Source organism: Mobula birostris, chromosome 1 (assembly GCF_030028105.1).
Source record: "Mobula birostris isolate sMobBir1 chromosome 1, sMobBir1.hap1, whole genome shotgun sequence".
NCBI classification, from domain to species: Eukaryota; Metazoa; Chordata; class Chondrichthyes; order Myliobatiformes; family Myliobatidae; genus Mobula; species Mobula birostris.
The window spans coordinates 201,291,226-201,317,719 of record NC_092370.1 but is presented as its reverse complement, the minus strand read 5'-3'; the positions used below and the strand labels follow the sequence as shown (position 1 = coordinate 201,317,719).

General features: G+C 40.8%; 1 protein-coding gene across 4 annotated transcripts in view; it reads right to left on the bottom strand.

Moving 5' to 3' along the window:
- Window positions 1-1,208: 1,208 nt before the first annotated feature.
- ddhd1b (DDHD domain containing 1b) overlaps window positions 1,209-26,494 on the bottom strand; it is a 65,969-nt gene continuing 40,683 nt past the window's right edge. The window contains exons 8-13 of one of the 4 annotated variants that reach the window (XM_072268737.1): window positions 19,546-19,805; window positions 16,891-16,966; window positions 15,235-15,384; window positions 13,421-13,694; window positions 6,006-6,194; window positions 1,209-2,103 (exon numbers count right to left, since the gene is read on the bottom strand). In XM_072268737.1, the coding sequence (XP_072124838.1) occupies window positions 1,904-2,103; window positions 6,006-6,194; window positions 13,421-13,694; window positions 15,235-15,384; window positions 16,891-16,966; window positions 19,546-19,805 (1,149 nt within the window). In that variant the 3' untranslated portion in view covers window positions 1,209-1,903. Of the gene's footprint in view, window positions 2,104-4,661; window positions 4,837-6,005; window positions 6,195-13,420; window positions 13,695-15,234; window positions 15,385-16,890; window positions 16,967-19,545; window positions 19,806-26,494 lie in introns of those variants that run through there. The other 3 variants (XM_072268746.1, XM_072268766.1, XM_072268755.1) reach the window with 3 other exon arrangements.

The window sequence follows — 26,494 nt, the reverse complement described above, 5'->3', positions numbered from 1 at the left end:
TTCCACTTAGATTAGGAGAGATAAATATGAGAGGACATGGCTTTAGGGTGAAAGGGGAAAGGTTTAGGGGGAACTTCTTCACTCAGAGAGTGGTGGGAGTGTGGAATGAGCTGCCATCTGACGTGGTAAATGCCGGCTCACTCTTAAGTTACATACATGGATGGGAGAGGTCTGGAGGGTTATGGACTGGATACAGGTCAATGGGATCTGCAGAATAAAGTTTCGGCACAGACTAGAAGGGCCGAATGCCTGTTTTCTGTGCTGTAGTGTTCTATGGCTCTAAGTTTGAAATCTTTTAAATTTTATAGCATAACATGCAAAATTGTATGCTATGCAAAATAATTTAAATGAGAAAAAAATAGTATTTAATGCACTTTTTCCAAAGATCACTAGAATATTTCAAATTTTCAGTACTTACATAAAGGAACCCAGATATGCTAGGTACCATCCAGTGACACAAGATGTACGTTTGGATACCAATTCTACTAAATTTAGTTGTGCATGTATGGCCCACAGATGGCACAGGCCAGTCATGCAGCAGAAGATTCTCACAACAATTGCAAAGTGTCTTCAACAGAATGTAAAAAGGCACCTATAGTATCTGAAAAGTTAAGGCCGTAAAGTTTGGAGCTTGGAAGTCCCACAAGTAGATCCCCTTGAGGTTTCTTCAGCACTATACCTTGGTCCAATCATGGTGTCACCCATTATGACCACCCCACAAAACACTTACCATCCAAGTATGACCCTGAGCTGACCCAACATGCGAAGTTTGGAGGAAGATGCAGTGTAGTAAGCTGTGTAAACATCCCCCCACCCTCACGCACAAAACAACCGCTGTACGTTGCCAGGCTGAGCTATCTCATCACCATCATCATCCAGTGTCAAGCCCAGTTTGAGCTTTGGCTGCCATGGCCCACACACTCCTGTTTCGGGTCAAGTGGATCAATTCATTGGTATTCATTTCCAGTTCTCTGGCTGCTGTCTCCATCATCATTTGTCTTTGCCTTCCTTTTGCTTTCTTCCCTTCAATCTTTCCCATAATTACCGTGCATTCTAACTCCTCTTTCCTAATCACATGCCCAATGAAGTCACATTGCCTTTTCATGATCTCATACATTATTTCTCTTATTGTGCTTGCTCAACTATCTATTTCAACTTAAAATGATTGCCCTTGATCCAATCAGCAGCGTTTTGAAATGTAAGGAAAAATAAATTTTAGCTGCAACATATTTGAGATTATAATCAAACACATTGCTATATAAAACCTCCAGGGCATTTATTGACTGTAAAATAAAACAAGAAACACAGAAAATGACAATGTGGTGCCTCCTGTACTATACAATAGCACAGTGTAGTTGTTTCAGCTTATATATATTTATACATGACCCAGTAAACAAGTGAAAAATATTAGAGATATATTAATAAAATTATAAGCACCAAAATACATTTTGTACTTCAAATGTGTAAACAGTTCATTATTAACTATACTGCCTAGATGTGAGACAAGTACTGGAGGGTGGAACTATAAGTAGAAACTTCAACATTCAGAGTGGATTATGCTTTTAGTACAAAACAATTTTTCAATTATATGTAGTTTGCACATTCAAAACAAATACAATCAAGCTTAAAATTATAAATTCCACCATAGTGTTAGTCTCAAACCCAGATGATTATAAACTTATGCATTTTACACATCTGAAATACAGTGAATAGGGACAAACTGAACAATTGGAAAGTTTTTAAACTTATCTAGTTCGAGTATTTTATTTAGAAATTGGTCTTCCAGTATTAATGTGGATTCTAAAAATAATTAAATAAAACAAAAATAAAAACAAACAGAAATGTAATTCTTAGTTTTCATTGCACTTTAACAGCAGTTCCATTATTAATTCCATACAGATTCTCATTTGTACGGTTTCTCCTTAAAATCGGTGGTTTCTGAGTGGTCTTCATTTCCAGGTGGTCTCTGGGTGTACAAAAATGAGAGAAGGAAAAGAGCGACGTCTAGAGATGACCAATATGAGGTGTGTGATGTCACTGCAGACCAGTACCTACTTTCTACAAGGCCCTCCCGCAGTTCAAAGTCAAGGCGATGTTCTAACTCTGGTAGAGAAATAAAAGCACTGTCAAGACTTTAAAATTTTCAAGCAAAATATTTAATAGAAATTTTAGGTCAAGCTGACGTAATTTCCTTTGTTGTAAATACATGCTCATAATGTTCTCTATTATACTTCAAGGACAGCTATAATTGAAGGACCAAGAGGAAAGTGTTTAAAGTGAACAATCAATCCTGCAGACTTTTCCATAATCATGGGTTGCACTTACTCCACCAGATGGTTCCCCTGAAAATTTCCTTTCTCTTCTTTTTTCTCTCCAATATCTCCCTGTATCACCTAACCCCCAAAGAACTGACTCTGGGTGCATGTTTAAACAGCATGGACTGACAGTTATCTTAATGGTGTAGAATATCACAAACAAGTCCAGTCTGTAATTATCAGATGAGCTGATAAAAGCACACACAGAAAAACGTAAATTGTCCGAAAATCAAAATACTCGTTATTTTCTACTTAAGGATTCATAGAGGTCAGTGGTAGAGCCCCAACTGTTGACCTGAAACCAATTACTTCAAAGACTAAATGGGTGAGAGAGGAGTGTGTGGAGGGAGGGTTGTGAGGGTATGGTGATTATCGGGGGAAGGACATTCTGGAGGGGGACATCCAACCAGATCTTTATGATGCTGATGTCATTAATTCCTGATGTTATTTATATGATACAGTAGGGTCTTTCTCACTAAACCATCCAAAATTACACTATTATTCCACATTGCAGGAAGCACTATAATAAATCATTTTGTGTTTTCTTGGGGGGGGAGGGGGAGAGGGGGAGAGGGGGAGGGGGAGAGGGGGAGGGGGAGAGGGGGAGGGGGAGAGGGGGAGGGGGAGAGGGGGAGGGGGAGAGGGGGAGGGGGAGAGGGGGGGAGGGGGAGAGGGGGGGAGGGGGAGAGGGGGGAGGGGGAGAGGGGGGAGGGGGAGAGGGGGAGGGGGAGAGGAGGAGGGGGAGAGGAGGAGGGGGAGAGGAGGAGGGGGAGAGGAGGAGGGGGAGAGAAGAGGAGGGGATTATTTATCCCCAGGCAGCAACAAAGCTCCCTGGGCACATTCTAAATGAAGCAAATGGAAGACACACAATCAAGGACAAGGAGTGGAGGCAGTTACAAAGTTTGTGGCAAAGAGCAGTACTGAGAATATTTAAGAAGGCAGAATGCAGTTATCCAGTCTTCCTATTTGTTCCTCACTACATGGCCTTATCCAGATATAAAACTGCAGGTAGTATAATACAAGTCCTTCTCATTTATATTCTTCCCTCCTGTAAACCTCCTCTAGTATCTGGCCAGGAAGTCCCAGCGGCCTGGGGAAGCCAATCAGAAAGGCAGCCAAAGGGAAGGTTTAAAATAAATCAAAAGAGAAAACTGCAAGTGCTGGAAATTGGAGATGAAAACTGGAAATTGTGGAGATATTCAGTAGATCAGTGGAGAATGGAAATCAGAAAACATTTCAGGTTAATGGCCTGATGAAAGATCATCAGGTAATTAACTAGAAACAACAACACAGCTTTAGGATAATGAAATAGCAGCAGGGGAGTAAGCCATCCAACCTTTCAAGTTTTCTTCTCTATTTAACTGATCTTCTGCCTTGGTGCCATCCCTATATTACTTGATTCCCTTAGTACCCAGGAATCTATTGATCTGTGATTTGAATGAGCAGTACCATTGAGCCTCTATAACCCTCTGGGGTAGTGAATTCCAAAAGGACATCTCCTTGGTAAAGAAACTTTTCCTCATCTCCGTCCTAAGTTGTATTCTGAAGCTGTGCTCTTCGGTCCTACTCTCCTCAGCCAGAGGAAACATACTCCCAGTCAAGCTCTTCTAAGACTTCTGTGTATTTTTATAAGATTGCCTCCCTTCCTTTCTAAACTTGAGAGAAGAAAGTTCCAAAATTGTACACAACAGTCCACGTGTTGTCTCGCCAAGGCCCTATACAATTACATTAATGCACTTTATTCAAATCCTCTCATGTTACCGGTCTTTTTTTTAAATCGGTGTGTTGGCCTTTGGTGACTTGTGCACCAGTACATCTAGGTCCTTTGAAAATAAACATGACCCAAATCTCTCACCATTTAACAAATACTCTACTTTCTGTTCAATGCATCAAAGTGGATGATCTCACATTATATCCATGTACTTAGTCAACTTGCCTATATCACCTTGAAGCTTTTTTAAAAAAAAACATCTTCCTCAATTCTCACAATTTCACCTAATGTATTACTGTCAACAAACTTGGATATAGGACTTTAATAAATATAGTGTGAAAACGGATACCCAACCACCCATCGCTCTGGTCCCCAATAGCCACAGTTTTCTATTTTTTTCCTTTTTGACCAATGACTAACTCACTATCAATGTTAACATCTTATTTCCAATTCCACATGTTGTTATGCTGCTAATCAATCTCCGTAACAAGACCTTATCAAATGTTTTATTTATTTATCTTTCCTGAGCTGAAGATAACCCAACCTTTCACTAACTGGCACCTCAGATAGCCAGGTTTTGTGCATTGCTGATATCACCTAAAGACAGGATCTATACTTGGAGAGTTACCTGTGATGAATAGACCTACAGTCAGAGCATGTAGAAAGGGTAACCCAGATGCCAGATCCATGGACGCCAACCAACGCCCACCAGAGTGATTAAAAATCAACTGCCAATAATTCACAATTGCTTTAAGTGGTGCAATAAATGGTCTTTCCTGCAATACACTGCACTTCAGAAAATCACAAGATCTGCAAATTAAGCAATTGCACATTTAAGCAACGTCAGTTAGCTTCCGTTTTGCCAAAATTGACATTTTAAACCTTATTCTTTCAGAACCTCAATTTAATGTAACTGAAATACAAGATAAAATTAGGCTAGTTTAGTAATTAGCACTGATTCTTAGAGTCCAATAATTATCATTTCATCATTCTATGCCAGACAAAAGCAAATGTTTCCAGATGCTTTAAACATACTCCACAGTGAAGGAATATAAAATATTATTGGGAGGCTTCAGCATGACCTACAAAGGTAGTCCATTACTGCAGATACAATTTACACAGCAAGACTTGAGCAAAATACCTCTGCTGCAATGTCCTCTATTCAGTTTCTCATTTCAGTTTTGTGTTAAAAGTTGTTCCTTTCTCTAAGCTGTACTGACAAGGTTCAGACTTCATTCCATGGAATGTAGAAGTTTGAGGGGAGATTTGACAGAGGTATACAAAATTTTGAGAGCTATAGATAGGATAAATGCAAGCAGGTGTTTTCCACTGAGGCTAGAATAAGAGATCATGGGTTAAGGGTGAAAGGTAAAATGTTTCAGGAGAACGTGAAAGGGAACTACTTCAATCAGAGGGTGGTGAGAGTGTGGAATGAGCTGCCAGCACAATAGGTGGATGCCAGTTCAATTTCAACATTGAAGAGAAATTTGGATAGGTACATGGATGGGAGGGGCATGGAGGGATATGGGTTGGGTGCAGGTCGATGGGGCTAGGCAGATAAATAGTTCAGCATGGACTGGATGGGCCTAAGGGCCTGTTTCTGTGGTGTACTTTTCTATGAGCTATTTCTCCAAGTGCTGGAAAAGGAGCAGCATAAGGGGAACACCTCCATACCGTGCAAGCCTAACAGGCAAATTGCATTGGAGAACAAATGGTAATTCATGTCCAGAAGTGCCTAGTTGTCGTTCCAAAATCCCAGGAAGCGACAAGGGAATTATTGTCACACAACACTAATGAAAACCACCTAAAACTGAATAAAATGCAGAATTCTGATTTTAAAAATATGTATTGTTTACAAATTTGTTACGATTATAGAAAAAAGTAATTTAACTACCAATTCATTAAATACAATTTAAAACTTTAGAGGAACAATCTTTGCAATTACTTTTATTTTACAAAACATGCATTCATTTACTAACCTGCACCCAACAAAAGACCAGAGTCATTACGTGACAGTATCTTTGGACTAAATGGAACTTCAAGAGGCTTCTTTTCTTCATCACTTACTTCTTTCACATCTTCACCGACTGTACCAATATTCACTGAGGGAGTTCGCGAGAACCTTGCAAACAATATTCCACCAATACCTTTTCCTATATGTGCAGCTCCTAAAAGTAGTACAAAAAGTAAAAATCAGTTCATGATAGCAGTAGTCTTAATTTCTGAAAGAGGCGTAAAATCTTATAAACCAGCTCTACCTGATTTTAAGACACTATCGCTCATCTTTTTTAAACAAGAAATAGTAACATTTGCATAATATGTAGCTGTTTGAATTCAAGGAGGGATTTGGGGTTATATAGATTTTAAAGCCTCAAACTCGGTGAGGGGAGGGGTGTGTGAGAGTGTGAGTGTGAGTGTGTGTGTGAGAGAGAGAGATCATGCACTTTAATATAGAATGTAAGAAATTGAAGTATTTGGTGTTTCTTTACAACTGCAATGCAAGATCATATTTTCTAAGTTTTACTTAGAAAGCAGTGAGTGCCTTCTGAAAAATACCCTAATCAATAAGTTTCATTGCTGCTTTGCATATCTATTTGAATGTTGTTAAAAAAATTTGCAAATACATTACTGGAGGTTAACATACAGATATAATGAACAACTACAAGGCAAAGGACACATTGGACTTTACTGCAAGATGATTTGAGAACATTAGTGAAGACCTCTAGCTCCAGTGTTTTAGGGCCCGATTATACTGTATGTGTATTATTGTACAGTGAACTGTTATCCCTACCCAAGGAAGCATATACTTCCAGTAGAGGGATGAAAAAAAAAAGGTTCACCAGTCTGGATCCCAGGATTTGGAGACGGGCAGGTGTAATAATGGTTGGTGGCACCCGTTAGTCTCACAAGACCATGGATCTGCGCCTGGAAATGGTTTCCCAGGGTGCAGGCCTGGGCAAGGTTGTATGGAAGACCGGCAGTTGCCCATTGCAGCAAGTCTCCCCTCTCCATGACACTGATGTTGTCCAAGGGAAGGGCAAGGGCCGATACAGCTTGGCACTAGTGCCGTTGCAGGAGTTGCCAGAACGAGGTTGAAGGCAATGTCAGACTGCCTTAGGAACTCCAGCTCTGAATTTCTCCTCAGGGTTTACTCCCGAAGCTTTTCCCATAAGGCAGCGGAGGTTTGAAATCCGAGTTTTCCCTCTCTTAGATGGACTGCCTTCCCAGGCTGACGAGTTTCACCTACCCGAAGCAGTGGTTTTAAGGCACCAGGACCCGCCTTCGCCCCTTCTACTGTCAGTAGAAACAGTTCCGCTGGGCTTAGAGGCTAAGCCACACGAGAAGGCCAGGAGTTGGACTTGGTTGTCAGAGGCTATTTGAGGCGCATGCCCTGAGGAGCACTTTTAGGTAGTGGGAGCTTGTCCCCATTACCACTCCTCGGTTTGACAATCTTGGAACCTACGTAATAATGGTTACATAGGGAGAAATTGAGTAGACTAAGCTTATTTCTCTCTCCCTCATTAGGAGAATGAAAGGTGGTCTCATTGAAATGATGGGACGACAGGGGACATGCAGGAATGCCTTTTCCATTCAGAGAACGGCAAAGTGCAGAAACAAGCCTTTTCAGCCCATTTCATCCATGCCCATCCAACATGCTGGCGTTAGGTCTGTATTCCTCTGATATCTTATGCTTCTGCAAGTACTTCTCACCCGATATTCCCAGAGAGTAATATGCTCATGAATCGTTTGCCCCATTCCCATCAGGAAAAAGGCTACACAGCATCCACAACAGGACTACTAGACTCATGAACAGTTACTTCCCCTAAGTCACCCAAGTTGATCAACATGTCCAGCCCACCAATCCCATAGCTAGTGCTGGTTATGTATGTATAATCAGTCTGTGCATAAAACTTGCACATTGTGTTTTATAGGATCACTTTTATACTTAATGCGTTTCTTATGCTTAGTGGTTTTTTTTGGTGCTGTTTTAGATCTGGAGTAACAATAATTTCACCCTCCTTTACACTTACGTACTGAAGAATGACAATAAATAATCTTGAATCTTAGAAAGGTCAAGTTTTTTTTAAACAACACAAATATTCAAATAGATATGTAAAGCAGCAGTAAAACTTGCTGATTTAGAGCATTTTCCAGAAGATACTCACGGTCTTTACTAGTTGGTAAAAACTTGGAAAACATTGATTTTGGATTGCAGTTGTGATGATATTCATCTGCAATTTCTCCACAGAAAGTAAGAAGGCTCTCAATGAAGTTTCCTCTCCAAGTAGCACAATCTATTTCAAAATTCTAATAAAACAATATTTCGATTTATTGCTGTTTAAAATCACACAGAATAATCACACTACAGTACTTCTGTTTCTGGGCTCATTCTTCGGAACAGAGTTCAGTTTGCGATCAACACTGCCACCTTGTGGTTCAAAAGTAGGATCAAAAGTCAAGGAACAGTTAGCATTAAGAGAGCTTAAAATTTGAAAAACAATGCTTTTCTCCCTAACCTCTGCCCTACAACCTTATCTGAACTCTTATCACTTTCAGATTCGTACACAACTTGCTTCATCTACCCAGCCCCACCCCTCCTTCACTATTTTACTATTGAGTGGTTATTCCTTTATCCAGCTAGTCACTTAACATTTGTAAAATACTCCTTCTGAAACTACCTCTAGTAGCTCACTGGGCCCCCAAACATTCAGGAACTCTCCTCAGAAGTCCACTCTGTGAGCAGAATGTCTGGTTCAAAGTCTGAGATACCACCATCTTGTCACTAGTGCCCAAATGAAAGACGTTTTGAATTTGATGCTCATATTCCCTTTAAAGGGTGCAGGTATGATGCAAATGGCCAAATCATGTTTCAAATGATGCCTGCAATTAATTGTCAAAATTCTGCAACTTGGCACATCCTAACTGCCTGAGGTTCTGTATGATTCAGACACACACACACACACACACCATGCAGTAGCAACACCAGACCATACCAGTGTTTAGTTTACTGAAGTTCAAGGCCACTGACTTTAACATGTAACAGAATGGTAAATACAGCAAAATACGTGGCTCAACTATTTATTATAAAAATTAGATGTAAACAATTTGTCAAACAGATTAAAGCAGCCGATCTTCATAAAAAACACAATGCCATTTCAAGCTAACATATAAAGTTCCTGTTTTGAATTTTTCAAGTTTTATCAGTAGCCGCACCTCTTTAGGAAGAGTAAAGCTGCTCATTTAATTTTAGTTACAGTGATTGAGGATGAAGCCTCTAATACCTTATGAGTGGAAACCGACAGCAATCAATACACCTGATATTCAAAGTTTTTCACCAAAAGCACTATTGACTTGCCTAGATAACTGCAAATCCTAACTTTATCCAGGTCAATCTGCCTGATCAGCACTTTGTTCACCTTTCTAAACACTTATTCCTTTCACTACTGGTGCATCATGTTTATAAGGCAGATCATCTAACAAAAGGCCTTGCAGTTACTCACCTAGGAAATTATGACCAGCAAACCCAAGAAACTTACCACCTTTATCACCAAGGAGGACACAGGAAACAGGCCTGAAGAGTACTGTGCAAAAATCTTAGGCACATGCATATAGCTAAGGTGCCTAAGTCTTTTGCACAGTACTGTATTTGTCAACGTGGAGCGGAGAGCGAGTTTATAAATCTGGTGGGAACCAAAGGTGTTGGGAACAGCGAGGGTGGAGCACCACGGGAGGGGTGTTGGCAGGTGGCAGGGAAGGAGTACCAGAGTCAGATGGAGACACAGCCAGCCCTGAGACACCTGGCAAAATCATTCAATTTCAAACAATTGGTTTATTGATTACAGAATTTCAAGATCCATTTTATTCCTTATGCTGTGTGCATTCAAATACAACACTCTCAGTCCAGTATTTGTTGCTTTCTGTTTTAACTGCACCACACCTCTATTGCCCTGTAACTCATGCCACTGCCTGTTCTTTCTAAAATCTCTGTCGCATGCTATCTTTGATTTATTTGTTTTCCCCTTCCTCAGCCCTATCACTCCGGTTCCCATCTCCCTGTCAAATTAGTTTAAACCCTCCCTAACAGCTCCATTAAATGTGCCTGCTAGGATATTGGACCCCTTTGGGTTCAGGTGTAACCTGTCCTTTTTGTACAGGTCGTACTTCCCCCAGAAGATGCCCCAATGATGCAAGAATTTGAATCCCTGCCCCCCACATCAGTTCCTCAGCCACACATTAATACGCCTGATCATGCTATTCTTGCACTCACTAGCACGTGCAAGAATAGAATGCTTATGAGCTGGCTTTTTAGAGCAGCTTGTGGTTGAGCCCATTAGTTGAAAGGCAATTCTGGATTGGGTATTGTGCTAATGAATCACATATGATGAGGGAGCTTAAGGTAAAGGAACCCTTGGAAGAGAGTTATTGTTATTCCTCTCCACACCTTGTGGTGCATCAGGTGGCAACCTTGCTGATTCTTCAGCATTTTTGTCTGTTTCTTACGAGGCTGAGTTGAAGGTGCCAGCCCGATCTGAACCCGGAACCACTCGCCTCCAAGTCTGGTGCTGATGCCACTGCACCATGACCTGGATCAACATGTTAGTATCGTGTGGAGGCTTGTGTGCTTCAAGAACTCCCATCAGGCAATGCCAACTCAGGGTCACCGATGTTGGAATGGTTGTGGACAAGATGCCAGATGAAGATTGATCCAACCCCAGCTCCTGAACGGACGGACTGGTGCCTGTCCCTCCTGGGCCACACTTTATCACAACGATTGACAAAAATGAATTGGAAGTATGAAGAGAAAAATCGCCTGCCATATGAAACAAAAAAGTAGGCAGTAATCATCATATAATAGAATTCACCCTGCAGTTGAAAGGGAGAAGCTAAAGTCCAATGTATAAGTATTACAGTGGATTAAAAAGAATTAAAGAGGCACGAGAGAGGAACTGGCTAAAGCTGATTGGAAGGGGGCACTAGCAGGGATGATGGCAGAACAGCAATGGCTGGAAGGCAGAGGATTGGGAAGCTTTTAAAAACCAACAGAAGGCAACAAAAAAGAAATTAAATAGGAAGGTAAGCCAACCAATAACATAAACGAAGATGCCAAAAGTTTTTTCAGATGTATCAAGAGTAAAAGAGGAGGGTGTGGATATCAGACCACTGGAAAATGACAGTGAAGAGGTAGGAACGGGGGACAATGAAATGATAGATGTACTTCATAAGTATTTTGTGTCAGTATTCACTGTGGAAGACACTGGCAGTATGCCAGAAATTTCAAAGCGTCAGGGAGCAGAATTGAGTGTAGTTTCTATTACTAAGGAGAATGTGCTTGGGAAGCTGAAAGCTCTGAAGGCAGATAAGTCACCTGGACCAGATGGACTACACCGCAGGATTCTGAAAGAAGTAGCTGAAGAGATCGTGGAGGCATTAATAATGATCTTTGAAGAATCCTGGAATGGTTCTGGAGGGCTGGACATTTTAAAATGTCACTCCACTTTTCAAGAAGGGAGAGAGGCAGAAGAAAGGAAATTATAAGTTTAAATGACTTAGGTCAGCGGTCTCCAACGTCCGGGCCACGGATCGATACTGGGCCGCGAAGCATGCAGTGGTGTAGTGGTAGCCGGTATGCACCCAGCACATCTTTAAGAAAAATGCCAAAATAAACAAGCTAATTAATTAGGTGCCTCCCATCACGTAAATGTTGGCCCAGATCAGAGGCAATTGCTGATTTCGACTCTGATCTGGGCTGACATTTACGTGCTGGGCGGCACCTATTTAATTAGCTTATTTATTTTGGCTTTTTTCTTAAAGATGTGCTGGGTGCATCCCGGCTACCGCTGCACCCCTGCATGCTTCGCGGCCCGGAGGTTGGGGACCACTGACTTAGGTGGTTGGGAAGATTTTGGAGTCCATTATTAAGGATGAGGTTTTGGGGTACTTAGAACATTTGATAAAATAGGGCTATAGTGAGCATGGTTTAGTTAAGGAAATTTTTGCCTGATAAACCTGTTGGAATTCTTTGAGGAAAATACAAGCAGGATAGACAAAGGAGAATCAGTGGATATTGTTCACTTGGATTTTCAGAAGGCCTTAGACCACGCACCGCACACAAGGCTACTTAACAAAGTAAGAACGCATGGTATTACAGGAATGGCAGCAGCATGTATAGAAGGTTTGGCTGATTGGCAGGAGGCAAAGAGTGGGAATAAAGGGAGCCTTTTCTGGTTGACTGCCAGTGACTACTGGTATTCTACAAGGGTCTGTATTAGGATTGATTCTTTTTAGGTTATATGTCAATGACTCGGATGATGGAATTGATGGTTTTGTTGCAAAATTTGCAGAAGATATGAAGATAGGTGGAGGGGCAGGTAGGCTCGAGGAGTAGAGAGGCTACAGAAGGACTTAGATACATTAGGAGAATAGGCAAAGAAGTGGCAGATGGAATACAGAATCAGGAAGTGTATGTTCATGCACTTTGGTAGAAGGAATAAACCTGTAGACTATTTTCTAAATGGGGGAAAAATTCAAAAATCAGCGGTGAAAAGGGCCCTTGTGCAGGATTCCCTAAAGGTTAATTTTCAAGCTGAGTCACTGGTAAGGAAAGCAAATGTAATGTTAACATTCATTTCAAGAGGACTAGAATATAAAAGTTGAAGCTTTATAAGGCATTGGTCAGATGACTCAGAGTATTGAGAGAAGTTGTGGGCCCCTTATCTTTTGAAAGGGGTACTGAGATTGGAGAGAGTCCAGAGGAGATACACAAAAATGATTCCAGAAATGAAAGGGTTGACATACGAGGAGCAATTGATGGCACTGGACCAGTCATCACTGTAGTTTTGAAGAATGAGGGGGCATCTCATGGAATATTGAAAGGCCTAGATAGAGTGGATGTGGAGAGGGTGTTTCCTATTCTGGGAGAGCCTAGGGCTCAGAATAGAGGGACTTCCACTTAGAACAGAGATGGGGAGGAATTTCTTTAGCCAGAGAGCCGTGAATCTATGGAATCCATTGCCACAAACTGCTGTGGAGGCCATGTCACTCGGTATATTAAAGCAGAGGTTGCTAGGTTCTTGATTAGTCAGGGTATCAAATGATTTGGGGAGAAAGCAGGAGAATGGGGTTGAGAAGGATAATGGAATGGTGGAGAAGACCTGATGGACTGAATGGCCTAATTCTACTGTTGTGACTTGTGGTCTTATGGTGGAAAGACTAGGCTCTCAAGGGCAGTTCTGAAAGAATAATGAATGCAGACCTCACCGATATTGCTTACATCTTGCAAAATTAAATAAAAATGGTGCTTGCAATAAACATCTCAAGATCAACTATGTACACCCATTTTGGTACACTTCATTCTCTACAGTTACTTTAAACAAACATGCTTTGAATACCTCACCCATTATACTTGCTTTTCCTAGGCTGGTTATTGATTCCCCATAGTTTCGGCGAGGCATTACCGGCGAGGTACTTGGACTTGGTATGGTTTCCATTTCTGCATTTGAGGTAGTTGTTGAAGGAGCCGGTGAGGGATTCTGTGACTCTTTGGCAGGCTTGATGAAGGTTGGCTTTATGTCATCGTACTTTGTTAAGACTGGTGTGTTGTACCAATGTATCTGTAATGGTGCAATATTACTATAATGCTTCAGGATCAGTGGTTCTAGTCGATAGGCCTACAAGCAAATGAAGATTCATCATTCATTTTTGTGAAGCACAATATATTGTGGAATAGCTGTCTATGCATGAATAGTTAAGGAATTATATGTTTTATCTAAGGACACAAGAAATTGGAACTGCAGTACGGTATCTGGTCCTTCGAGCCCATTCCACCTTTCATCTAGATTATGGTGGGCCTTCAATCTCAGCACCATTTTCTAGCCTTATCACCTGGTTTTCTGAACAAGCAGAAATCTACTGACCTCTATTCTGATTGAACTACATAGCCCTGAGTGAAGGAAGTTTTCCTCACCTCATTCCCAAGTTGCTTAATATTTGCGAACAGTGCCTGTGATCCTAGGACTCTCCAGTCTGTGGAAACATCCTCCCTGCATCCCTACCTGTCAAGCCTTTTATCAGTTTTGCAAATTTTAGTCATAGATTTATAAAGCACAGAAAGTGGTTCTTAAGTTCACCTTGTCCAAATCTAACTATCAAATATCCATTGACACCATGATCAACTCTCATTCTTCGAAACTCAAGAAAACAGTTTCAGTGTCCTCAGTTTTTCCTCACTCAGCAAATTCGCCACCCTGGAACCAATCTAATGAATTTTTACTGCACCTTCTCAATGGCAAATAAAAAGCAGAGGAATCTGGGATTATAACTGTGAATCATTGACAATTGCACAAAATGTTAGAAGTACTCAGCAGTCAGGTAGCATCTGTAGAGAAAGCGACACAGAGTTACATTTCAAATGAAAGATCCTTCTGATCACATTCTAGGAAGGATATGAAGGTGTTAGAGAGCATCCAGAAAAGATTTACGAGAATGGTTCTTGTAATGAGGGTCTACAAAGATAGCTTGCACATGCTAGGACAATTATCTTGGAAGAAATAGATGGTAAAAGATTTAATAGAAGTATATAAACTGATGAAGGATTTGAACAGTGTGGTTAGTGGGAGGCTGTGGTGGGTAGGTTGATCTAGAAATCACAAGTTTTAAATAAAGAGATGGGAATTAAGAGTGGCTTGAGAGAAAGCATTTTTATGCAGTGCATGTTTGGAATGTAGAATGTGTCCTCTGGAAATGTGGTGGAGGCAGGCTCCATTCTGGTCTTCAGGAAAAAAAAAAATCAATGAACATGTGGAAATCTACTGACAAGTTTGCAAAGCCATGGGGAAAAAGGCCAAGGGTTGGAAGTAGAGAATTGGCATGGATACAATGGGGTCAAACGGTGTCCTTCTGAGCTATAACTATTCTATGAATCTAAGAACAAGATCCATTCATGAAAGTCAGATATATAACTAGCAGTTCTGCACATGCTCAAGGGATTTGTTTCACCATATGGATCATTATATCTCTTTGTTCCTCTCTAAAACTCTTGTATTTAATCATGTGTCACTATCAAGATTATTGTGAAGGCCTGGCAGAATATTACTTCTTGACTAGGAAGGAGAAAGAAAAACAGGATATCCATTTCTTGTGTTGTTCCAATGATTACACGAAATTACAATCAAAGCAAAGGCATACTATATAAATGGAATGGGAACTCACCACAGGGTCGGTTGGGTGAAATATATTGTATAACCGGCCACATATACTTTTTGGTAGAATGTGATCCTGTTGACCACTATTTTGAGGACGGAGGCCACGGAGTGCCAGGAAAACAGCTAAGGGGGATCCCATACAGAAAAAATTTTCAACCTGCAATAAAGATTTTCTGAATGTTACAAACAGAATCTCTCCTCATAATGCAGAAAGAAGCCATTTCTGAATTTGCAGATGACACTGAAAAATCCCTTTAGTTCCAACCTCACGCTACTCAATTCTCTCACTGGTCACTTATTATTGAAGTAAGTTATGGTGTAGCACTGGTTTGTCTTTAAAATGTGGGTGAACATCAGATCCCCATACAGATACCAATGCAGATGCAAATAAGCAAATTCCACACCAGAAGCACTGCAAGTCAGAATTGAACACAGGTTGCTGGCACTGCAGGATTCATTTCCTGGAAACTGTAACTGCAAGTATTCTGGACTGAAATGAGAATACAAGTGTTTTTATTTCCTCATTACTTGAATGGCTATGTTAATGAACATATTAATGAATATATACTGAATAACACCTTGCCCAATTCAAGTGAGGCAACACGAGAAGTAGAAACTGGAGTAGAAATTGGAACCTAATTTTAAACATTTAAGATAAAATGACGATTATTTTCAAGGGCAAACCTCAGTTATCTCAGGAATCAGAGAGAATTATCCAGTCTGAAATTAAGTTAGCTGTAAAGCGGTTTTCCATCGGAATCACTAATTCAACAGTTCAGGAAGTGCAAGTAACTACTGGGCATGTAAAATGCCAGTTCAGCTCCTTCTTATGCACACCATGTTGGACCTTCCAGGATTTTCCTGAACCACAATCATGCCTATTCCTGTATTTCTCTTAATAGCATGACACAAGACAACAGTGAGTGTCAACTAGAAACTTTAATCAAGTGCAGTGGAAGAATGTAAAGCTTTAGTGACAAATAGTGAAATCATTAAAAATGATTCCAGTTTTAATTGTGTCTGCAACTGTTAACAGATATGGAAAATTGTCTTCATTGTGCTATAGCTATAGTGGTTATTGCTTGGCTTCCCATTTTTAATTGTTTTGTGTTAAAATACTTGTTTTTGTTTTACTGCGGTGCCCAGGGAATGGAAAAAAAATACTTGCTGCAGTTAATTAAACTCAAGAATGTTTGCAGATGCAGTTTCTAGGAAATGAATCCTGAATTGTGACTTCCTAATTAAATTTCGTTATGCCATTGTTTTCAAATTGACAAATTGTGGCAAATTGACACTGCTGGTATAGCTGCTGTCCCACAGCTCAAGCAATCTGTGTTCAATTCTGACTTGTGCTGCCCGTTAGAAATTTGCTTATTTACATCTGCATCAGTTTCTCTTTGGGGGTCTGTTTTTCACCCATGTCTCGAGACATGCAATTAATTACAGCAGCCTTAAGCTCAAATCAGCAAAACTAAATGGATGATCGAAGTCATTTTTGCAGTCTTAACACAAACTATCAACAAGCTAACAATGGTATGATACAGAGAGACTTTATACCAGTCACCAAAATATAGCCATGCTTAACTTTAAAACAAAACTTGTTGACAAAAAAAGATGCCAGCTCACAGAGTCCGTTATTCAAATTATAAATCACTAGACTCACCTTAAATTTCAAGGCAGGTAATTTGAGTGGCGCTGAAGCTTTCACTTGCAGTAATTTGTGCTCTAATTGTTTTAATCTGTGAAATTATATTTTAATATCAATGGATGCCCAAATAGAAACACACTGCAAATAATTATGCTTTGCTATTAAATCAAACTCCCTAGAAGTTCTTCAAATTGTTGTTCTTTGCTGTCAATAGATATCAATAAAATATGGCTACAGTTGCAGCTGTATCCATTTCTTAGAAATATGTTCAGGTTCGTAACAAATGTGGTATAATAATTATTGTATTTAAACAGTTCAGCATATATAAAAACCTACAGATCTCTCTCTTAGTCTTCCTGGCATCATACATGCAAAATCATATCACATTAGTGGCAAGATTTGCAAAAATTGCTCACACAGCAAACTCATTTTGTCACTGGAAAGTACATATTTTCTCAATGTGTTTAACTTTATGTCATAATACATTTCCTAGAAGCTGTTCCATTACCCATGTTAAACTGTCTGGTTCATGGTTAAATGATTTACATCTTCTTGCTCTTTGAATTAAAGCATTACAGTGACAAATTACCAATCTTTTGATGTAATTTTCCTATGCAAGGAAACGTGGAAATCTTGCTCCAAGTCTCTTATTCTCTCCCCAAATAATCTTAACATTCATTCTTTCAGAGTCCTGTAGTTCTTCTGTTAACATTTTAATCCTGCTTCCTAAACTATAATTATCCAATTTATTTGCCATCTTCCCCTTTTGAATTCTTCCACTCTAATGAAAAACAGTTATAAACTCATATATATCTCAGGCATTTCTGCAACCTCCATGAAAAGATTCCTTGTCCTCAGTTGGCCCTTCTTAAGTACTAATTATTTTGCTTTTGTAAACAATATATTCTTTGAGGTTCCTATTTCAGGAGAATCTGGAATATCAATTATACTCTCCCTTCTGAGACGGAGGGTTTAAGTCCTAGTCCAGAGAATTGAGCACAAAATCGAGACTGACACCAGTGCATCAATGAGTGAATGCTATCCACTGATGACCTCTCCATTGAGGCAAAATGTGTAAGGAATCAAATGCCATCTCTAGTAAACTTAAATTCCCATCACTGTATTTCAAGCACTGGTCTAACATTTTTTGCTTGAACCACTTCCCAAAACAGATCAAAGTTCATAATAAATTTATTATCAAAGTGCATATGCACCAAGTACTACCTTGAGATTCATTTTCTTGTACGCATTTACAGGAAAAAGATACTACAAAAAACTAGACCTAAACAGAAAACTGACAAACTAATGTGCAGAAGATAAATTGCAAAAATAATACTGAGAACAGGAGTTGAAAAGAGTCCTTGAAAGTGAGCCTGTAGGTCATAAAATCAGTTCAGAATAGTGGTAAGTGAACTTACCCACAGCACTTCTGGAGCCGGATGCTTGAAGGGTATTAACTGTTTGAGAACCTGGTATTGAGAGATCTAAGGCTTCTGTAACTCCTGCCTGATGAGACAGCGAGAAGAGAGCATGGCCTAGATGATGGGGGCCTTTGCTGATGGATGCTGCTTTCTTGTGGCAGTGTTCCATATAAATGTACTCAATGATGGAGAGGGCTTTGCCTGTGATGGACTGGGCTGTATCTACTACTTTCTGTAGTCTGTTTCTATGCCAGACCATGATGCAACCAGTTAATGCACTCTCCACTGCACATCTACAGACGTTTGTCAGTTTTTGGTGATTACCAAATCTACAGAACTTCTAAGAAAATAGAGGCTTTGTCGTGTCTTCTTTGTGATGACTCTTATGTACTAGACCTAGGACAGGTCTTCCAATATGTTAACAGCAAATAATTTAAAGTTGCTGACCCTCTGCACCTGCAATCTCCTAATGAGGACTGGCTCATGGACTTCTAGCATTTTTCCGCATGTAGTTGATAATCAGCTCTTTGATTTTGCTGACATTGAGTGCGAGGATGTTGTTGTGGCACCACTCAAAAGATGAGCTGAGCATTTACTTTGTTGCTGTTTATGAAGTTTGCTGCTTGCTGATTGGCTGCCATATTTTCATCAATGCGATAGCAACTACAATGCTAAAAGACTTCAGTTGTTGGCAACACCTTTGGGACATCCAGGCTTTATTAAGTTCTCCTCTTCTTTTGTTGTTTGGCAAAAAGATAATCTGCTGATCAGTACCTTCCAGACTGATGCCAATAATGAAGGCAAACAGCAGAGTTGTCAAGATCATGCAGATTACCTCAAATGTATCAAATTAGCAAAATCCTAAATTGCACTGACACAATTTTTCGAAGTATTTACATTCTTTGGAAAACATAGCTGTCAGTTTTGTGCTATATAGTTTATAACCACTTTTCCTTGGCTTTACTTGGTAAAAAGCAAAACATAAATTTAATGAACAATAAAAAAAATTGTTCCTGCAATGCCTTTTTTTGCACTCTGATCATCTCACGTGCATCCAGGCTAAGCAAACATGAGAAAGCACATTTTCCAACTGCATTATCCAATATAAACCATAGTCAAAGCCATAAATGCCAATGATTTTTACTTTACTTATTACTAACATTTGCCAATCTAGAATGTCAATACACCTAACATTGATAAATCATAACTTTTCCACAATTCTAGCCTTCAACCATTTAGAAGTCCTTACCGTTGCTTAGACTTGAGAATATCATCCAGAAGTTCACGTTCCTCAAAACTCATGGAACTTTCTGCTCTCTCTTCTTCCTCATGGACCATTTTATCATAAAACCTCACTGGATACCACCCAGTCATAATATCATAAGTGATTACACAACCTAAAGAGTGGGCTACTATTGAGACTTTCCCACCTTGGACTTCAAAGTCTGGGTTTCGAGAACAAAATAGCTCATATAATCGATTTAGCTCCTGCTGTAGACCTTTTACAATCTGGTAGGGGACAAAAAAAACATAAATGATCTGTCTACTCTTCATTAATCCCGTTTTGTGCAAATTATACAAATATAATGAGACCCACATTATCAACATTCATTTAATTCTATACTAGTGTAAATACGATAACTCCGAATGATATGCTGCTGTTCAATTCCAGATGCAGTATTATGTTACAAAAGCATGCAGCTATTTAATTTAATATGGAATTATAACTGGATATGAAAATGTAAATGATATTCCTAATCCAATAGATTTCATATACAAATTTTAAAATACACTATAATTCAATAATAGATCGGGTGGTACAACTCACCTTGTAATAGCATTGGAGAGGGATAGGAACAGACAAGTTAGGAAAGCGTTTAATTGGAGTAAGGGGAAATATGAAGCTCTCAGGCAGGAACTTGGGAGCATAAATTGGGAACAGATGTTCTCAGGGAAATGTACGGCAGAAATGTGGCAAATGTTCAGGGGATATTTGCATGGAGTTCTGCGTAGGTATGTTCCAATGAGACAGGGAAAGGATTGTAGGGTACAGGAACTGTGGTATACAAAGGCTGTTGAAAAGCTAGTCAAGAAGAAAAGGTTACTTAAGGTTCAAAAAGCTAGGTAATGATAGAGATCTAGAGGATCATAAGGCTAGCAGAAAGGAGCTTAAGAATGAAATTAAGAGAGGCAGAAGGGGCCATGAGAAGGCCTTGCCAGGCAGGATTAAGGAAAACGCCAAGACATTCTATAAGTATGTGAAGAGCAAGAGGATAAGAAGTGAGAGAATAGGACCAATCAAGTGTGACAGTGGAAAAGTGTGTATGGAACCAGAGGAGATAGCAGAGGTACTTAATGAATACTTTGCTTCAGTATTCACTACGAAAAAGGATCTTGGCGTTTGTAGGGATGACTTAAGGTGGACTGAAAAGCTTGAGCATATAGATATTAAGGAAGAGGATGTGCTGGAGCTTTTGGAAAGCATCAAGATAGCTAAGTCACCGGGACCAGACGAGATGTACCCCAGGCTACTGTGGGAGGCGAGGGAGGAGATTGCTGAGCCTCTGGCGATAATCCTTGCATCATCAATGGGGATGAGAGAGGTTTTGGAGGATTGGAGGGTTGCAGATTTTGTTCTCTTATTCAAGAAAGGGAGTAGAAATAGCCAAGGAAATTATTGACCAGTGAGTCTTACTACAGTGGTTGGTAAGTTGATGGAAAAGACCCTGAGAGGCAGGATTTATGAACATTTGGACAGACATAATATGACTAGGAATAGTCAGCATGGCGTGCCTTATGAGCCTGATTGAATTCTTTGAGGATGTGTAGTGTATATGGATTTCAGCAAGGCATTTGATACCCCAAGCAAAGCTTATTGAAAAAGTAAGGAGGCATGGGATCCAAGGGGACATTGCTTTGTGGATCCAGAATTGGTTTGCCCACAGAAGGCAAAAAGTGGTTGTAGATGGGTCATATTCTGCATGGAGGTCGGTGACCAGTGGTCTGCCTCAGGGATCTGTTCTGGGACTCCTTCTCTTTGTGATTTTTATAAATGATCTAGATGAGGAAGTGGAGGGATGGGTTAGCAAATTTGCTGATGACACAAAGGTTGAGGGTTTTGTGGATAGTTTGGAGGGCTGTCAGAAGTAACAGCGGGACATCAATAGGATGCAAAACTGGGCTGAGAAGTGGCAGATGGAGTTCAACCTAGATAAGTATGAGGTGGTTCATTTTGCTAGGTCAAATATGATGGCAGAATATAGCATTAATGGTAAGACTCTTGGCAGTGTGGAGGATCAGAGGGATCTTGGAGGTCCGAATCCATAGGACGCTCAAAGCAGCTGCGCAGGCTGACTCTGTGGTTAAGAAGGCATACGGTGTACTTCACTGACCCCACTTGGAGTACTGTGCTCAGTTCTGGTCGCCTCACTACAGGAAGGATGTGGAAAATAGACAGGGTACAGAGGAGATTTACAAGGATGCTGCCAGGATTGGGGAGCATGCCTTATGAAAATAGGTTGAGTGAACTCGGCCTTTTCTCCTTGGAGCGACGGAGGATGAGAGGTGACCTGACAGGTGAGTAAGACGATGAGAGTCATTGATCGCGTGGATAGTCTGAGGCTTTTTCCCAGGGCTGAAATGGCTAACATGAGAGGGCACAGTTTTAAGGTGCTTGGAAGTAGGTACAGAGGGGATGTCAGGGGTAAGTTGCTTTTTTTTTTTCCACAGAGAATGATGAGTGCGTGGAATGGGCTGCTGGTGACGGTGGTGGAGGCGAATATTATAGGGTCTTTAGAGAGACACCTGGACTGGTACATGGAGCTTAGAAAAATAGAGGGCTATGGGTAACCCTAGGCAATTTCTAAAGTAAGTACATGTTCGGCACAGCATTGTGGGCTGAAGGACCTGTATTGTGCTGTAGGTTTTCTACGTTTCTAATTTGTAGAACTCGTGCCTTGCAATGCCAGAGACTGGAATTAAATTAAGACCATGAATGATGTGTGCAGTTGGCATGGTTTCCTTGTGACCACATGCTCCAGTTTTCTAATGCACCTCAAGTCATGACGACTGGCAGGTTAATTGGTTATTGTAATTGCTCCTAGTGTGTAGGCGAGTGGCAAGGACAGCGAGCCAAAGGGCCCATTTCCACACTGTACATCTCTATGACCAATCTTGGTCAACTGTTGATTAACTGGAACCAACACAACAGCATATTTTTGTGCACTTATCGGCAGACTCAAATTACATCAATAAGCAGATGTAAGATACAGCCTAATAGCTAGTTCCTGTTCAGACAGAGCTCAAATATTTATCCTCAGAGTTAACAGATCCAAAAATTCTGAATATTATTTTCCTCTAGCTAATGTGTTTTAATAAGCTTAATCCAGTCCATTAAATGACTACTGCAGGCAAAATAGGTTTGTTTTAGCAACTGATGTTAGAGAAATTTAAATACACATACTGTCTGGTTGTTCTTGGGCGCTACAAGAATGGAGAATTGTACAGCATTACCAATTTAAAGTCGAGGATTACTGACAGCATAGAAAGCAAACAGACTTAAATCCAACCCAAATCCTATTAACTTCCTAATCAACAGGTCTTATCCCTACTTATATCCTTGCACAATGAAACTTTAATTCCATCCATCTTTTCTGTGTGCAGGTTGTCTCAATAAATCAAGACTGACTTAAAACTTGAGTCACTACACTTGAATTCTGTTATTATAGCTGTAAGACATCTATCTTCCAGCCTGAACAACAGCAGTTTCCATTGTTTTTTAATACTCACTCTACACTTGTAAAATTGTAGGAAGGTTTCTGGAGATTCAAAGGGTTCAAAGTACATTTATAATTATTAAGGCCAATATTATTATAAATATACACAAATGTATGCAAACTAAACTAGCATAATTGATTTATTTGATGTCAAGGTGCAGTTATTTTTTAAAAGTATTTTTAACATCCAAGTTTTATTGCCAGAAAAGCAAAGACGTTTAATTTAAAAGTTCCAACATATTTTGATCACTGCTTTTCTATAGGTTAGGTGTCTGTCATTGCTGTAGAGAAAAGGCTGTGCTTGCTTTGGAACCGGAACCCCCCCCCCCCCCGTACCTCCCCTCCCACCCCCCCATATACACACACACACACACACACTTAATCACGCAGACATGCTCAAAGTTCAAAGTAAAATTTATTACCAGAATACATACATATCACCACATACAACTTCGAGATTTTTTCTTTGCAGGCATACTTAGCAAATCTATAGAACAATAACTGTAAACATCAGGAACTGTTAACTGTAGACAAACTGTGCAAATGCAGATATAAATAAATAGCAATAAATAATGAGCATGAAATAACAATATAACAGAGTCCATAAATGAGTGTAGCTATCCCCTTTTGTTCAACAGCCTAATGGTTGAGGGGTAGTAACTGTTCTTGAACCTCGTGGTGCAAGTCCTGAGGCACCTGTCCCTTCTACCTGATGGCAGCAGTGAGATAAGAACATTGCCTGGGTGGTCAGGATCTTTGATGATGGAAGCTGCTTTTCTCCAGCACCATTTCATGTAGGTGTGTTCAATGGTTGGGAAAGTTTTACCTCCTTGGGTAGAATTTTTCATTCAAAGTCATTGGTGTTCCCATACCAGGCTGTAATGCAGCCAGTCAGCACACTTTCCATCACACATCTATAGAAGTTCACCAAGGTTTCAATGACATGCCAAACCTCCGCAGACTCTTGAGGAAGTCGAGGTGCTGTCGTACTTTCTTTGCAATAATATTTATATGATAAGTCCAGGACAGGTCCTCTGAGACAGTGACACCCAGGAATTTAAAGTTACTGACCCTCTCCCACCTCCAATCCTCTGATAATTACAGGCTCATGGACCTCTGGTTTCCCTCTCCTGAAGTCTACAAGTCTTAGTCTTATTGACAATAAGTGAGAGGTTGTTGTTATTACACCACTCAGCCAAATTTTCAATCTCTCTCCTGAATGCTGATTCATCACCCCCTTTGATACAGCCCACAACAGTGGTATTGTCGGTAAACTTGTATATGGTATATTGTACTCAGCCACACAGTCATAGGTGTAAAGCAAGTAGAGCAGGGGGCTACGTACACATCCCTGTGGTGCTCTTGTGCTGGTGGAGATTGTGAAGGAGATGTTTTTGCCAATCCAAACTGACTGGGGTCTACAAGTGAGGAAACCCAGCATCCAGTTGCACAAGGGGGTATTGAGGCCCAGATCTTGGGAGCTTACTGATTAGTTTTGAGGGGTTACTGGTGTTAAGTGCCAAGCTGTAAATCGATAAAGAACATCCTAATATATGTACCTTTGCTGTCCAGGTGTTCCAGGGTTGTGTGAAGAACCAATGAGACAGCATCTGCTGTAGTCCTGTTGGTTCAGTAGGCAAATTGGAGCGGATCCAAGTCACCTTTCGCATAGGAGCTGATATGTTTCAGCACTAACCTCTCAAAACACTTCATCAATGTGTATGTTAGTGACACTGGGTGATAGTCATTTAGAGAAGTTACCACACTCTTCTTGGGCACCGGTCTGATTGAAGCTGGCTTGAAGCAGGTGGGTACCACACATTGCTGGAGCAAGAGATTGAAGCTATCTGTGAATACATCAGCCATTTGGTCAGCACAGGTCTTCAGTACTAAGCCAGGTACTCTGTTCAGACTGGATGCTTTCCCTGGATTCACCACCTTGAAGGCAGCCTGCACGTCATCTTCAGATACTGAGACCAAAGGATCATCAGGAGACATGGAGATGTGTGATGATTCCTCCCTGTTCTGGTGACCAAAGTGAGCATAGGAGGCATTGAGTTCATCTGGAAGCGAAGCTCTGCTGTCCCCTCTGTTGCAAGATTTAGCTTTGTATCAGGTTATGTCATTCAAACCCTGCCAAAGCTGTCGAGCATCTCTCGTTGATTCCAGTCTAGTCTGGAATTTCCACTTTGCCCGAGAGATGCTTTCCGGAGATGATACCTGCACCTCTTGTAGCATTCTTGATCTCCAGACTTGAATGCCTCTGATCTGGCTCTAAAGCAGGTTTCAGATTTCATTGCTCATCCAGAGTTTCTGATTGGGGGAAACACTGAATGATTTTGTGTAACACACTCATCCACAGCTGTTTTAATAAGTCTGTAACCACCTTGGTGTAGTCATTCAGGTCCTCAGATGAGTTTTGAACAAGGCCCAGTCGACTGACTCAATGCAATCCTGTAACTATTCCTCAGCCTCCTGCGACCACCTCTTGGTTGTCTTAATCTCTGGAGTCTTTCTCTTTAGGTTCTATCTGTATGCAGATAGGAGTACAGACAAATGATCCAACTTGCCAAAATGGACCTGTATTTCCCACCAGGGCTCTAGCCTTATATCTTCCTAGCCTCATACAACCCAAAAGTAGCACTGTCCACACAGTCTCATGGGTCTGGCTTGCTCTTCTTTCAGTAAACATGCTTCTTCTCTACCCCCCCCCACCCACAACTGTGACACCTTTGATACGTTGACAGTTTCCAATTTCTTGGTCCCAACTGGCTCATCTTTACCATGGAATTACAATCCCTCTACATAGCTCCATCCCACTCCATGATGCTCCTGGGGCTCTTTGCTTCTTCCTTGGTGAAGTCCAACTAGATCCCCTCTACCAACATATTCAATATCTGGCTGAACTCTTTCTGACAATGAGCAACTTCTACTTCAGTTCTATTTAGTAGGAGGGGAGGAGAAGATGGCAGCGCGACGCAGCCCGCGCGGCCGCTCTGAATGGATATCGTATTTGTTAAGTAGGGGCCATACACAATCCTGATTTGATGGAGATGGATGTGAGAAGCATGGAGGAACATCTGGAGAAACTTCTGAAATGCCTGCTTCGCTGCTGCTGCTACTGTGTGATCGAGAATCTCTGGAGGGGAAGGCCCCAAATCCTCAGCTTTGCCTATTGCTGGGGTCAAAGCGCGCGGCAGAGATGGTGCTTGGTGTTGGGAGCTCGAAGTTTTCGGACGGACTCAGAGTTGGACTGTGGTCGGGTGCTTCCAGGATGCTGCATCGGTAAGTTTGCGGCGCTGGAAGCTCATGGCAGGGAGAGTTCCTCCCTTCTACCGTCTGCGTGAGATGATGGGACTTTCGAGAGACTTTGAGACTTTGTTTAAAACCATGCCCATGGTCTGTTCTTCATCAAATTACGAT